A 15,338-nucleotide genomic window follows, 5' to 3' on the forward strand; every position below is an offset into this window, starting at 1 on the left:
GGTTTAGATTTTGATTGTCCCTGTTTGTTATTGTCTCATCGACGATTAAGGGGTCATGTAAGCAGTGAACCAGATCAAACTGTTAAAAGAATTGTTTTCAGTTGATGTGTATTAACAAACTCAACAAAGACTGGTGCATATGACAAAGAAGCTTGAAGACAAAGAAACAAAAAAAATGGTTTTTGCATGGATTCCCCTACAACCCTGCCTCCAAAACTCCCCAACCATGTAGTTGTAACCTAGCATCTTCCCATATATGACCTTGACCAAAGCACGCAGATCATGAATTCATGTGATTTATGAAGCCTAAAGAACACAGTTCAAGCTTTATCTTCAGCTAATGCCTGTTTGAAAGAAAAAAAAAGAAAAACCCATATCCCCGATAAGGACAGCCATTAATGTTGGTTGAACAGCAGTCCGTGAGCCATCGAAGAGTGAAATCATTCCAGGGGTATTAGGAGGGGCAGCAGAGGGCAAGCAGGCAGAATGTGTTTTATATTGTCCAAAGCTCCAAAACAGTGAAAAATGATAAAGCAACAGTACTGAGAAGGGGGGAAAAAGTTAATGACACACTGTAACTCAAAAGTAGATAGGCAATAAAAAATCATTTTAAAAACAAGTTGATATATTTAAGACTCTTGAAATAAAAATCAAAATGTAAATATGGTTGAAAAAAAAGTCCTCTGAGTAGAAAACCTGCCTCTTTACTGTTTTGTTGTAATTTAACCCTAATGCCAGTGAACCAAGATGATATCCTCTACTTAAAGAGCTATTATAGAACTTTATAAAAGTTTTTCAGTTTTTCTTTTATTTGAGGGATCTTGTATTCCACACCATTTTTGGTGTGCTTCCCATTACTAAAAGGAGAATGAAGATCATGGCTTTGGGAGGGAGGCATTCATTACCAACACTCCCCCTTCTTTTACATAACTTTCTCTAGCTCAGCCTGCAATGGTCGCTTTCCCACGCCAGTCTGACCAAATGCAATATCACAAATATTTGTGCTTGTGGAGATATCCACTCACAGCTACAAACACTAAAGTAACAAACTGGAGTTTAAGGAAAGCTTTTTTCAGGATCAAACAAGGTATAAAGGATGCTTATCCACTTCTGAGTTCAAGACTGACGCAATTACGAAAGATTAAGGATAGCAGTAGTTAACAATGAAAGAAAATCATAAAATACAAAAAAAGCACACAGGGCCATGTAAGAAGAATAGTTCATATGTACCTGGTTTCCAAGGTAGAACTGATCAGGAGAAGAAAAATGAGAGGAACAAAATTAATTACCTGTTTCGTTTACTGGAAACTAAATTCTCTAAATTAAAAATAAAACATTTCTTCTGATTACTGTAGAAATGATTGTGATAGTATCTTGAGCAGCCCTGCAATACAGAGCATTCCCAAGGAGTAACTTTGTCAAACAGGAGCCTCAATTCAGAAATATTAACATTTGTGTATGAACCTAACCTCTAACCTACTGAGTCCAGTACAGTTTTGTTGGAACACTAAAGTATATTCTAAACAATATTTGGTTTTCATTAGGTCTGTTGATGAGATCTACTAGAGAACAGGGAAGATAATGAGAAAGGGAGAAGACATTTCTGGCTGAGAACATTATCCTTCTAACCCTCTAACAAAAAGAGTGAACAATCTAACACTGCATTGAAATGTTATGAGGTCATTCCCCCTGGCTAAACTAGTTCAGGGGTAAAGAGGTCCTGCTTGGGGAGTTGTATAAAAGAGACCTGTGGAAAACTGCCAGGTTTCCACACTTAAGGTTACCATCCCAATTTCTTAAAGCAATTTTTTTTTTTCATGTAGCCAACACAGACAGCCCCATTTAACCTATTCTTTATATGTGAGATTCAGATATTTTCTGCTTTTGCTCACACAGAAAAGTTAATTCATTCATTTCTTACCCGGTACTTGTTGGCACCGATTTGTTCTACTTGGAATCGTTTAGGGCACTTGCATTTTGCTACTTGACGAGTCACCTATAAAATAAAAGAGCAAAGTTAGAAAATCAACAGTGATCCGTGCAATGCATTGCTTAGTGAACCAGGTCACAAATCTAGTTGTACCTCATCTTCGATTTTGTCAGCATCGGTGAGTGGCTTGTAGGCGTCTTTGTTTGGATGAAGGGCAGCCACAAACTCATAGTAGTCAATATAGCCATCACCATCACGGTCAAAAATATCCGCTACAGCACTCATCTCAAGGCGACTGGTGGGGAACTCTTCAAGGTACAAGCACACAGAAGGATGGTATCAATATAGGAGGCAAATCTGAGGGATACAAAGCTCATAAATAAATCTACAAAATACTCTTCTCTTACTTGAGGACAAGATTCCGTCAATAAACTCCTGTCGTGTGACTTTGCCATCCTGGTCTTTATCGATGCGGCGAAAGAAATCCATTACACGTGACTTCTTATGGTTCATCCAACGCATGTAACGCTTACGCCATACGTCAAAGTCAAAGTTGGCAAATTCTTTCAACTGCAAACAAAACAAAGAAAACAGATATTAAATGTCAGGAAAAGCAAGTCATTTGTTCCTTTACACTACAGGATTGTAAATATGACATGAAATGAAATGTAGAGATACAGTTTTGTTCCTTTGTTTTCTTTCTCCATTTGCATAGGTAATGGTCAGCAGGGTACGGTTTGATAATGACATTAATTCTTATTAAAGATCAGAGTCTTACCTCTTCAAGTCTATCTAAAGCATCATTAAGTTTCCTTCGCCTGTCCAGGGCCAGCAGCCACACCTGCTGCCATTTGCTGACAAGCAGATTGACTCGTGGGTTCTTGGTCTCTATCTGTGCTTGAGCAGCTGAAGGGTACATAGTTTGTATAGGTGATCGCTTTCCTGTTTAATATAGAAAGCAATGTAGTATTAGTCATCAATTCAAAGACGTACCATGCACAACATTCACGTCTGATTTCACCTATGTAGATTTGTTGACAGTAAATATTATTTATTTACGCACTGGATATAGGGTAGGCACAGCAGACACAGTATTGGTATTGAATAATCTTGGACCTGAAAACTTACTGCCTGCTCTTCCTTTATCTAACACAGGAATCTGGGACTGGATAGGAGGATCTGCTGTGGTTTTCCTCTTGTGAGTCTTGGTGACTTTGTCCACATCTGGCTGCTTCCTTGTCATCTCTTCCATGAAAGTCTTAAGAAAAAAAAGAAAAAGAAAACAGATATCATAAAATTTACAGACTGATCATCTGGTGCACATTGTCCCCTGAGTGAAAAAAGGCATAGAATGGTTATTTTTAAATCTTTTTCCAATCTTTCTGACAACTGCCTTTCTTGTAACACACAGAGCAGCAAAACAGAAGTAGATCAGCCATTTTACAAAGTGAATCTCCAAACTCTGAGGAAAACAGTACCTTATCAGTCACTAATCTAGAGGTATGTGTTACCTGATGCTCAGCAATGAGTGCTTTGACCTCCTCTATCTCCTGTGGCATGGGCTCCTTGTCTTTTTCACTGAGGGTGGTCTCTGCCCACTGCAGCCAGCTCAGCAGATTCTCCAGGAGCTCCTGGGTGGCTAGCAGCTCACTCAAAGCCCCAGAGAGCCTCTGCTGGTACTGTCGTGCCCATGCCTGGACCTGATGTTCAACAAACCATAAAGATTAGATGAGCAAATGAGCTACAAAGCCTGGGACATGTACACCAATTCTGACAGCAAAGTAAATCCATTCTCTGAGACATTCCTTCGAGAAAAGGGGTTAGAAAAACACTAGTGCTGGCTGGAAGCACTAGTGTGGTTAATATAGTTTCAGACATTACGGCTGTGAATAAGTCAGTACAAAAAAAAAAAAAAACCCGGACAAACAAATAAAAACAAACAAAAAAGCCTCTAAAAATAAACAAAAAAAACTTAACTTGTGAAGTGATTGAATGCAGCAATGACATTTGACTATGTCTTAGTGAGTCTGTCAAACACAGGAAACAGATGTGCCATAGACTAACCTCTTCAAACCGGGCTTTAATGATGGTGTTCCAGTGTTTGATGGTCGTGATTGAGTCTGGATGGCAGATGGTCAAGATGGCCTCTCCCATATTTGTAGCTTTGTTAAGAGCAACTCTCTTCTCCTCCAGTTTCTTCATGAATTCCTGCAAAACAGAGCTCTGCATTAGCCCACTGGCAGGATAAAACAGGAAAACATGCAAAATTTACACTCACAAGCCAACATGCTTTTTTTCCTCCCATCCAAACAATTTCTTTTTGAAACAAATAAATGGTAATGAAAAATGTGTGTAGCTTGGGCAAACTATTTTTTGATTCAAATATGACATCACACTCAAGAGAGAGAAACAATATTAGGGGTTGAAGCATATTCTGGCAGGCAGTAGTTCACAAGGAAAGTGAAGCCATGTATGGCATTTGTTCTTGGCAGATATAACACATATGCAGAAAGATGGTGCTGAAAAATGTCTACACTTATTCCTACACTCAATGAGGGGAATATCTAATAAGGAAGGTATGGGAGTCTGGAGAAAACTTGGTAATGGACCTCGGGGATTCATTCATCTGACATGTACTCTGGTAACAAAAGCAAAATTTTAAAGAGGACATATAAATACCTATGCGTTAAACTTTCATTAGCACTCACAGGATAACCACACAAGTGAAAAACATCGTGACAGATAGAAAACATATTCTTCCTCAAGCTAGAACATTACAAATGTACAACAGTTACTGATGGGCACTTGCCAGTGATTGGTGCTACAGAACAAGTCAACCTCATGCAACCAGGAAAAGACTTGCCTCGTGCTGCTCGATGAGAGTGCGGAGGGCCTCTTCATCATCGGGCAGGGTACCATGGAAACGAAGGCTCTGTTCAGCCTCAGCCAGCCACTCCAGTAGAATGTGGACAGTGGAGTGGAACTCCTCAGCCTGGCAACCAAACAGACACACCAAGATGTTAAGAGCACAAAGAAAGGAAGCATTAACTTCGCTCTATCCAGGATCTGCTGAACAGAGTAAATATTCACAGCAGGATGTGAATGTGAGTGTGTCTGTTTGTGTGTAGGGGTGTGTGTGCAAGAGAGACAGAGAGAAAGAGAGAGAGAGAGAGAGAGAGAGAGAGAGGGAAGACAGAGAAAGATGAGGAAGTGAGACAGGTGAGAGGGTCACACCTGACACAAGGCCTGCTCCAGTCGTGTCTGTTTGGACACAGACAGAGCGCACACTGTCTCCCAGCGTGTGCTCAGCTCTTGCATCTGAACTTTCACCCAGGAAGAGTCGTCGTGGCTGTTTTCGATCAGCTCTCTGGCAGAACGCTTTAAAGCCTGAATGCTACCTGTCCTCTTTCCCAGCTCTTTTTGGAAGACCTACAACACATTCAGAAAGAGTCAGAGCCAGACTTTCAGCACAGACATCTGGTTCACACACAAGTGACACCAACGTCCTCCGAGTGACTGAGCTGCACACAGTTTATTATACTTTTTTTCGCATTTTAAAACTTGCTGAAGAGTTTGGGTAAATCTGGAATATGACTATGCTGACACAACATATAAAGAATGCTCTAAAATATACATGTGCCTATGACCTGAGATATTGTGCAGCTCTTTGGCAAGTAAAGGGCCATGAAAAAAGGCCCTGTACATTTATGATGTGCAACATTCTTATTGCATTGATCATTAACAATATTCAAACCCCTAGACTAAATCAGTCTTTTGGAAAGATACTGTTCTCTGAAGCATGTTCTAGTACAAGAAAAATAGACCGGTATCGCCGCCAGAGACTGGGTTTTAACAGGATTAAAAAGGTCTAAAAGCATTCCACTATTTTTCTTCGGTGCCCCAAGCCAAAACCCATGCCAAGACACTTTTCAGCAGTTGATCTTGGACGTCCCATAGGACCATCAGAGTAACTGTGAAGGGTCTCGTTTCCAGAGTGACTAATCAGGCACTCTTGTTTTGAATGGTGAGTAAGACGTCCTGTTAGTGCCCTGATGTCTCCAGTCTTCACTAATTGAAACCAGTGTGTTGTCAGATTACCTGGTCTCTGATGAATGTCAGGGAACGCATATTATCATTCTCGCACCATTATTATACCTCTTTGTAATTATAGATATGAGCTTCAAGAACAGAACCAGGAATGCTAAAAGATATACACCAGAAGCCTAGTTAAGCCTAGCCATGTTTCGAAAGGGGGTTGAGAGAGACCTTCAGACAGAAGACAGAGAGGAACAGAGAGAGAGAAAGGGAGAGAGAGTGTGAGAGGGAGAGAGAGAGTGAGAGACAGTGAGAGAGAGGGCAAGAGAGTGAGAGAGAGGGTGAGAGAGAGAGAGAATGGGTGAGAGAGGAAGAAAGAGAGAGAAAGAGTGGGAGACTGTGAAAGAGAGCAATGCTATGGATTCTCTTTATTTGAGATGCCTGAGTAATTCAATGCTTTGCTCTTTTATTAGCATCCATGTGATTGCTTAAATAGAAAAAGAGAAAAAATAGAAAAAAAAGAATAAGGTTTATTTACTTTCATGCCACAGATTGCAAGTAGGAGAGAGCCACGCCAGTACTTGTTTATCCTAATAACTCCAGGAGGCACAACGTAATGTTCTGTTCAAGCAAAGCCACAGGAGCACAGACATGCTCTACCTTATGACTGTCAATGAGGTTCAGCACCAGGTCTATGTCACCGTGGACTGGCTGGTCTTCGGCCAGCTGTGGCTCCACTTTATATAGCCAGTCGATCAGAGCCTGCAAGGCATCTGTGAACTGACCTGAGAACAGCAGAGCTTCTTCCAACTTGTTTTGCCTAAGAGACAATTGATTAAACACAGATGAGTTTTGAGACACAAGCAACATAACAATGCTTTAGATTCACATTTTATTTTACTGATCCAAAAACCCAACTGAGAGATATACTTTAATTAAATTTTGAATACACAACAAATCCAGCAACAGACACAAAAGTTGTCAGATTTGATTTTACCTCTCCACGGACTTGCCACACACTGTATCCCATTTATCTCTGAGCTCACTCAGCATGTCGTCCAGTTTCTGGTTGTCATCTTGCAGGGAGGTCTTATCCTTCAGGGCTCGGCCAGTGCGAATGGTGGTGTCATACACAGAGTGCTTGCTGCCTAATGCTTTCTGAAACTCCTGTGAGATCCCACACACACACACACACACACACACACACACACAACAGAAGGTCAGTGTTTATGGACTATAGTGGATGAAGGACATGGATCTTCTTCCATCCCTGTGCTGTGCTTTAAGACAGGGTGTGATAGAGGTGTTAATGTAATTTGATCTCACCCCCTCCCTCTCTCTGTCTGACTCAACAAAATCTTCATCTTCACTGCTGAGACCTCACCCCTGAGCTGTTAATTAAATATCAGTGCGCATGAAATCAGAACAGTGTATGTGTGTGTGTGTGTGTGTGTGTGTTTGAGACTTTGGTCCAAATTGCATTATCCATTGAAAGAGCTTGTAGTTATGTATGTATTTATATATCGTATGATGTCTAGTGAACATCACTGTATTGATAACTGATTGTTTGGATTTTAAAGACAATTCTGGACATCTTTAGGATATTTCAAGATGATTATGTGACCAAATTAGGGTCTCATTGTCCAGTGAAAAAGGGAAAAAAGGGTTGTATTGAGAATTGGGGGAGGTTCTAAAAATCCCTCATTCACATAGATCCCGCATTAAATGTATCAGGGATCAGGGTCACACACAATAAATTCCACACATGCAGGGATTACAGGATAAGCAGAAGCCCCTAACGCACAACTCTTACAAAGGGACACACCCTGCAAATTCTGTCTCGTTCAGACCTCACTGTTGGGATTAATGGGGAATTACTGATGATTTAGCCATAAGATTCCCTTTGAAAATTACAGACACCAAGAATAAACACAGTAGGTATGATAGGAAGAGCAGCTGACTTTGTGATTCACCCTGTGACTCGACATGGTTAACTGTGTTTTCAGCAGATGTTAAACATGTGTTGACTGTAGGTGGATGACTCTGACAATCAAGAGCTGCCAGATCAGACAGATCTTGGAACTGCTTTCCTTACAGTTTTTCTTGCCCTGAAGGAAACAAAGTTAGGCATTCTGATTCAGTCACCTTGTGTTGCGCCAGCTGCATCTTGATCTTGTCAGGATCATTGGCTATCTCTAATTCTGAGTCTAAAGCCTTCTCAGACTCCTCCAGCCATTCCATTAGCTTGTTCCAAGTTTCGTGGAACTGTGAAAAACAGGGCGATAAGAATCAATAAGTTTTATTTGCTGAGTAGAATATAGTGCTAGTAAGTATTGCATTTCATTTGCTTTCACTTATGTTGAACAGAAGTATGTTTTTGTTTTCCTGAGGTGATTAAAAGTAATTTCCAGCCTTCTGAAGAAACCATACTAGTAGCTGCCATAACAGGTATTAATTACAGCTGTAACAGTTCATAAAAGAGTCCTTGTAAAAGTTTGAACTAATAAAAAGGTCACAATTATTTGGCTAAAATGTGTACAGAAATGCAAGCATACCTGCTTGGCTCGTTTCCTGGCATCATCCAGCACACGCCCCCGTTCTACAGAGCGTTGCACCACCTTCTCCCAGCGGCTCTGTACACTAAGCAGCAGGTTCTTAATCAGGACCACATCCTGCTTCTGGCTGAAATACTTCAGGTGAGTGCCCGTCTTATCCAGCTCAATTATCTGCTCTCTGTGCGAGTTCACCTCAGTCACAAAAATCTGCAAACCAAAACCAAACACAGACTCAGGCCTGGCCAGGACTTTCAGAGTGCCAATGCATCTGAACAGCTAGTCACCTTATTGAAATCCAAATAACAAACAGTCTGTGAACAGTCTTGCACTTGCATTGCACATGCACTCATATTTGCATTCTTACATGGTTAGTTGGGCTTTGAGTTGCTGAAAGACTGCCTCCTAAATTATTCACAGTGTGGTCACAGAACTAGATCGTTGAAAATGCAGAAAGCTGGCTTTCACTGAACCAAGGGTTCACAGCACCAACTGATCAACTAATTGAATATTATACCTTAGCACAGATATTACCAGTCTAATGACATAAACCACATGGAAAGAGGTACCTTATGCTCATCAATCTGAAACATGATGGTCTCCAAGATGAGAGAGGCAGGGGAGACCATGGTGAGGGTCTGCTCTGCTTGGGTCAGCCAGTTAATGAAGTCCTGCAATGAGTTATGGAAGTCTGTGGCCATTGCCAAAGCCTCCTCCAGTTTTACCTACAGCACACAAAAAGCCAAGGCAATTTAAGCCTTAATCATGTTGACACAATGGAAATCAGCAGATCTAATTGTACCTCTTATGAGCAAAGAGGGAAAGGATGTCTCTTCCACCAAATACGTAACTGATAAACAGAAGAGGATATGCAAGAGATGAATATCCCTGGCAGCTGCAAGAATGGGATCATTACTGGTTAATTCAATAAGACCAGATATTGAAGTCATTTTCATTCATCGTGTGGTCTGGTAAACAACACATCTCCATAGTGCCAGAGAGAAGCAAAATGCTGTGCAGAAAGCGGTTTTGTTTTCTTTCACAATCTCATAACAAACTGTTGTTGGTATGTGTACTGTAATGTGGTACAGAGAGAAATCTCTTACTTGTACAGAGTGGAATGGCTTATATCAAATGTTTTGCCTTGTATGTCTTTGCCTGACAAACTCTGTTATCACGTTTACGAGCTGAGGCGCATAGATGTGATGTTGAAGTGATACATTAAGACTCAGGGAGTAAGGTTTGGAGCATGCCCCAGATGTAATGACCATAAATTTCCCCTCTACTTCCAGCACACAATATGTCATGATATGCAATGACAGGTTTGGTACAAATACAAGGCCACTTTGTTCCTTGTAGATTCAGAACCTGCCTCATGTGTATGATGGAGTACAAATGTACAGTGACCACATCCTCACTGACATCACCAAATCCACAACAAAATTAACAGTTTTAGGAACAAACACAAAACAATTATGGAGGGCTGTGTATGAGAACAAAGCAGACTCTCTCCCTCAGGGACCTTAACCAACAGTCAGCCGCCAATGAAATCATTCTGACTTAACCGATGTGTGCAAACCAATGACCCCTTCATCACAAATGGATCTTGCTCACCTTCTTCTCTGCCATCTTTGCTTGTACACTCTCCCGTTTTTCCTGTAGGTTACGGAGATCCTGCTCCGTCGTGCTGTCCTGACCCTCAGGGGTCATCATAAGCAGCTGTTTGCCCCTGTGCATTAACTGCTGATAAAGTTCCTCTTTGGCCTCAAATGCACTGCAGAGTTCCTACACAAACAGAACACAGCACAAACTCATTTTCAGTCTGGACCCTGTTACTTGCTTGAGAGTCATGACAGTAGACATCCTTTTGTCTCAAGACCAAAAGGTAAAAATTACCTCCCCTGATGAGATGAACTGCATATGCATACATCATCAAGTTTACACATATAGCTATATTCATATAGTGCAATTATCATGTGTTGAAAAACAAAAAAAAAAGCAAAGGAGAAAACCAATAAACACATAGTAATTAAAGGCTGGATTAATTAGGCAGGAATAGTATCTGTCCGTAAAGGGACTATGAAAATGAAAAGAATGCAATTGCACCGTTTTGCAATGTAATTTACTTTTCACGCTTCAGCACAAACAAACAGAAACAAACAATGCCTACTTGGACTCCAGCAAGCTTGCCATCTGTAGCAGGTCTTTCATAGTCTTAAACACATACCAGATGGGTGTTAAGCTGCTCCCGGGCTGTGTCTGGTAAGCCTCCAACAGCCTTTGATGCTAACAGCTGACGTTCCGTGTCTTTCAGCCACTGCTGCATGTCTTCTATCTCGCCATGGAAACCTTGGGCCTATAGCACAATGCAACCAGGGTCACAACAATAGATTCCACAGACTCATTTGTGAAGGCTTCAGTAATGAAAGCCTGAAAAAAAGCCTGTTTAAAAATGGATGCTTAAGCTATTAATTCTCAGACACTCAGTGTCTAGAAATGGCAAGTTCAGGCAAGGGGATTTTACCAGGAACAATTGAGTCTGAGCTAATTACAGACCCTGGATACAGTCAGTAGCTAGCTTAGTGCTCGATGTCAGCCTCTCAGCCTTTTCAATGGATTTTTTTAGCAATTAAATATGATATTTGTGTAAAAAGTACAAACAATTCTTGGATCAGAATATTACTGATTTCCCTTTTTTAGAACAGCTGGTCTATAAAACTTGAAAATTTTGAAAACAAGCTTGATAATAACTCTTGAAATCACACACATAAAACAAACATAAAACACTCAGAACCATTGTTTAATTACACTGACATCAAAAATATTCCCTTACATGTCTAGCGTACATGTTGCATAACAGTAAGTGCAGTGCAATAGAAATTTGTGTGTGTGTGTGTGTGTCTATGAGAAGAAAGGGTGGAGTTCAATTGCTCCACTATTTCATTCCCTCACGCTTGTCTTATTATTCTAAGAGCCAAAATTCTTTGACCCCTGCAGAGAGCAATATCCCTCGCAACTTAATTTAGAAAAGGCACTCCGCAAGACTGCCTGAATCATGTGGGATGCCAGAGATGGATGTATGAGGTGCATACCTGCAGTAGAGCACTGTCTAGTAACTGTCTTCTCTGCTCGGTCTTGTCCAGGATCGCTGTCCAGCGCTGGTTCAAGTTCTCCAGCTTGCTTTGCAGGCCACAGGCCTCCTCACCAGCACTGGACTCAATCAGATCATTGCCTGCCTTGTTTACAGCCTCTACTGTACTCTTATGGGCCAAGACATCATTCTGAAGAACCTGTAAAAACAGCAGAAAACAAGGTGAAAATGCTAGAACCAACAAAATTTTCCATGGGATATTTTGGTTTTGTTTAAAGATAAATCATCGACATTTATCATGAAAAAGCTAATTTGAAATTCTAAAATGATGTGTGTTCACTCTCTCTTATATCAGGTAAGAAAAGACAGAAAAGCTTAGAAAAGCTTTTCTCATTTAACTTCATTCTGCATATCAAGCTGACATAAACCGGCACATTGACTGAGCTTACATGGTGTTTGGCTAGCTCTATCTCAATGGCTTTGGGGTCACCACTGGTTTTCCTCTGCTCATTCAGCAGCTCCTCAGTGTGGGTCAGCCAAGCCAGGAGCTCATCCAGTGCATGCTGGAACTGCCCGAGAGCCAACAGGGCACCCTCAAGTTTGTGCTGTAAAACAACCAGATTAGTAAAAGTTACCCATGTTCTGTTGTTCTGTATGTGGCAAATTGGAGGATTTTAGTGGAAGATGTTTGAGTAATGGGATACAAAGGAGTTCTGTCATTCCTATGCATCTAGAACCTGGCGCACAAGGGAAGCAATATCTGGGCACTGCCAGACTTTTATTATGTTCCACTGTGGGGTTTCCAAATCATTCTCATGCTATTCTGGGAAGTATTTCAGTGATCTTCAGTGAAGAAACCACATTTGGGCATACATGCTCCAACTGAGCACAGCACAGTTCTAGTTCCCCACCTGTCTGCTGATGATCTTCTCGTCAAGGTTGTCCCAGAGCATTTTCAGCTCACTCATAGGCTCCTGAATGGCACTACGGTCTGACTCCTGCACAACTTTCTTCAGGAGCAGCCCAGCCTGGTGGTTCAGTCTCTCCAACTCAATCTGCAGCTGGTACGCTTCGCCTTTGAACTCCTGTGTCAGAACGTTGTCATAGCAACAAGGTAAATAAATTGTAAGGCTATGATTTAGCGGGTAGGCACTCGACGCTACCTGTCTCTGAACATTAAGCAATTCTTTTGGGAGACAGTTTTTTTCTATCAACAAACATCAAATGGAAACACAGATTAAATTGTCTTTTTTATCAAGCTCCAAAATATTTTACAAATGACAGAACTTAAACAAAATGAAATATGAGAAAGGGAATGATTCTCTGAATAAACACAGCTCATATTTGGTCCATCAGGTCAAATAAACAGATGTTGATATAACAGGAAGGGTTAGCTTTAATGCTTTGATCAAATTAACAATAAAATTCAAAATTAAATGCTGGGTAAGTAACAAAATGGTGCTTGCTTAGGGACAGACATCCAATACCTTCAGTTCCTCAATCTGCTGCTTCACAGTCTCAAGGTCTGTGCCAACAGGTGACATTGAATCCAGTTTGCTTTCTAAAATGTCCACCCAGTCAAACATGCCCTGTAGAGGAAGAGAGGATAGCTATTGTTGCTGAGAGAACACAACACCAGCATTGCATGGATCTTTCACTCTCCCCTTGATTTCAAATGTCAGCTCATACTCTCAACAATGGAGGGACACAGGGGGTTGAGACACACCTAAACCTGTTTATTTCTATGACTGGTTTGCCTCAGGAGAAACTGGTCTTAACTCCCTCCTCTGTTTCTCACTGAGCTCAAGCTTAAAGATCATGTTCATGACCAATTCATCAGACCTCCCCCATGAAAGGAACAGGAAAAAATGTTAACAGTTCAGTGTCACAGGTGATCATCATCTAATTAAAAGTAATTGAGGCTGAACAGACTGAATGTAACACCATCTAAAAGATTGTTTGGTATTGACTGTGCACTCTCTTTCAATAACACCTAGCAGAACTGACAACCAAGAGACAATTTCCAAAGCTGAAAAATAATTCCGAGTAACAGTGTGAGTGCAACCACAGGGCAATGACTCACTTGAGACATACTGATTAAGGAAGCCACAACCACAATTACAGAATGGAAGGTTCAAATCAAACTCCAAGAGACAGTGATGAGTGTGTCTCTGTGGTGAAAGACAAGCATGAGTGTTGTACCTGAAGACCATCCTGAAACTGCACAGCAGCCTGCATGGCCTCTTCTAGTCTGTCCACTCTCTCTTTCCATGTCTTATTCAGAGTTTCCCAGGCTGAGTTTACCTACAGTGCAGAGAAGAAGCTCTCAGTCAGTCGATTAAGCGTAGGTTTAAAAAGCATGAACTAGATCCAAAAAACAAAAATGCCGAATCACATAATGCTTCAGTTTTGTATCTTATAAAAACAAAGCATCTAAATAGTTTGGCTTTGAATAATAAACTGTACATCCATTTCTCATAAAACAAATCCATGATGCAACTGTAAAACAGAAGGGAATAAAACATACTAGACCGAGCAACTTCACTAGGAAAGTAACTAAAAATTATATGTAAGATGCCTCTGCCATCACTGATGAAGCATAGTACTCTTTATTTCTGCATGCTTTAAGACCGTGCTTTAAGAGGCTCTGCTTTTATGATGAATGGTTGAATCATTACCTCATCAATGCTCTTTTTCATTATTGGCTTGTCAGGTTCCCCACAAGCTGTCATAAGCTCTGCCCCCAGGTTTCTGACGACATCAAGCTCCTCTTGGAGCCCGTCAATCTCCTCTCTGAACCCCTGTGGAGAAGAAAGGTGGGAAAATCCAGTAGATCTGAATTAAAGCACCCAAAGAATTACTTTCTCTCAAACACAAAGATTGTTCTGGAAAAACACTGAAGTCTATATTATGTTTCATCATGACCACCAGTTGCCTGACCTCCACAGATTCCTGTTGCTGTTTGACCACAGATGGGTCAACTCCAGGTTCCTCTAGGCCTTTCAGCAGGTCCTGAGTGTCTTTGATGGTGACAATAAGAGCACAGTGATCGCACCAGAACTTCTCAGCCAAGTCCATCACATCCAGCAGTTTGGCCTCTCTCTCTTCTAGCAATGCCTGGATATCGTTCCAGACAAACACCATCTGGTCCAACTTGTCTTGTACAGCTTCACAAGAAAACACAACAGAGAGACTGAGGACACTTCAGGTAAGGCATAACTGTTCAAATTTTCCTTATCATGTCATATTTTCCTTATTATGAATCATAAAGTGATTAATTAAGGTCATTGGGAAGAATGGTTACCTTTAGCTGAGAGATCCTTGCTAGCTCCTTCGGAACGAGCAATCATTTCCTCGCCACGCTGTTTGAGAGTGTCATATGAAGGCTGGAGCTTCTCCAGATCCACAAACACAGCTTTGTTCTCAGAAATCTGTTCTCGGATCTTCTCCACTTCAACAGAAATTGAGGGAGGTTGACGAAGCCGCTCTGCTATGCGCTCCAGAGACTCCAACATGGGGTCTATCTTATCATGGAACTGATGGGAAGATAGAGGACAGCTTGAAACAACAGTCTGACTCATCTGTACATCACAAAGGTCAATTCATGCAAACATTTTTCTAAAGAACGGATAAAAACACAAATAAGACTAAACTTTTGTCACACTCTCAGGAACAAAGCCAAAAAAAGAGAGAAAGAAAGAAAGAAAGAAAGAGAGAAAGAAAGAAAGAA

General features: G+C 41.0%; 1 protein-coding gene across 1 annotated transcript in view; it reads right to left on the reverse strand.

Moving 5' to 3' along the window:
- Window positions 1-15,338, reverse strand: part of dst (dystonin) — a 116,231-nt gene that overhangs the window by 5,452 nt on the left and 95,441 nt on the right. Inside the window, exons 69-93 of the mRNA XM_030770487.1 lie at window positions 14,913-15,144; window positions 14,549-14,775; window positions 14,287-14,409; window positions 13,811-13,912; window positions 13,096-13,197; window positions 12,520-12,693; window positions 12,058-12,213; window positions 11,610-11,807; window positions 10,745-10,873; window positions 10,132-10,302; window positions 9,087-9,242; window positions 8,521-8,727; window positions 8,111-8,230; window positions 6,963-7,132; window positions 6,626-6,785; window positions 5,165-5,359; window positions 4,794-4,922; window positions 3,995-4,138; window positions 3,442-3,630; window positions 3,059-3,188; window positions 2,709-2,872; window positions 2,338-2,500; window positions 2,084-2,238; window positions 1,922-1,996; window positions 1,231-1,248 (exon numbers count right to left, since the gene is read on the reverse strand). Of these exons, the coding sequence (XP_030626347.1) occupies window positions 1,231-1,248; window positions 1,922-1,996; window positions 2,084-2,238; window positions 2,338-2,500; window positions 2,709-2,872; window positions 3,059-3,188; window positions 3,442-3,630; window positions 3,995-4,138; window positions 4,794-4,922; window positions 5,165-5,359; window positions 6,626-6,785; window positions 6,963-7,132; window positions 8,111-8,230; window positions 8,521-8,727; window positions 9,087-9,242; window positions 10,132-10,302; window positions 10,745-10,873; window positions 11,610-11,807; window positions 12,058-12,213; window positions 12,520-12,693; window positions 13,096-13,197; window positions 13,811-13,912; window positions 14,287-14,409; window positions 14,549-14,775; window positions 14,913-15,144 (3,789 nt within the window). The remainder of the gene's footprint in view (window positions 1-1,230; window positions 1,249-1,921; window positions 1,997-2,083; window positions 2,239-2,337; window positions 2,501-2,708; window positions 2,873-3,058; window positions 3,189-3,441; window positions 3,631-3,994; window positions 4,139-4,793; window positions 4,923-5,164; window positions 5,360-6,625; window positions 6,786-6,962; window positions 7,133-8,110; window positions 8,231-8,520; window positions 8,728-9,086; window positions 9,243-10,131; window positions 10,303-10,744; window positions 10,874-11,609; window positions 11,808-12,057; window positions 12,214-12,519; window positions 12,694-13,095; window positions 13,198-13,810; window positions 13,913-14,286; window positions 14,410-14,548; window positions 14,776-14,912; window positions 15,145-15,338) is intronic.

Source organism: Chanos chanos, chromosome 4, assembly GCF_902362185.1.
Source record: "Chanos chanos chromosome 4, fChaCha1.1, whole genome shotgun sequence".
NCBI classification, from domain to species: domain Eukaryota; kingdom Metazoa; phylum Chordata; class Actinopteri; order Gonorynchiformes; family Chanidae; genus Chanos; species Chanos chanos.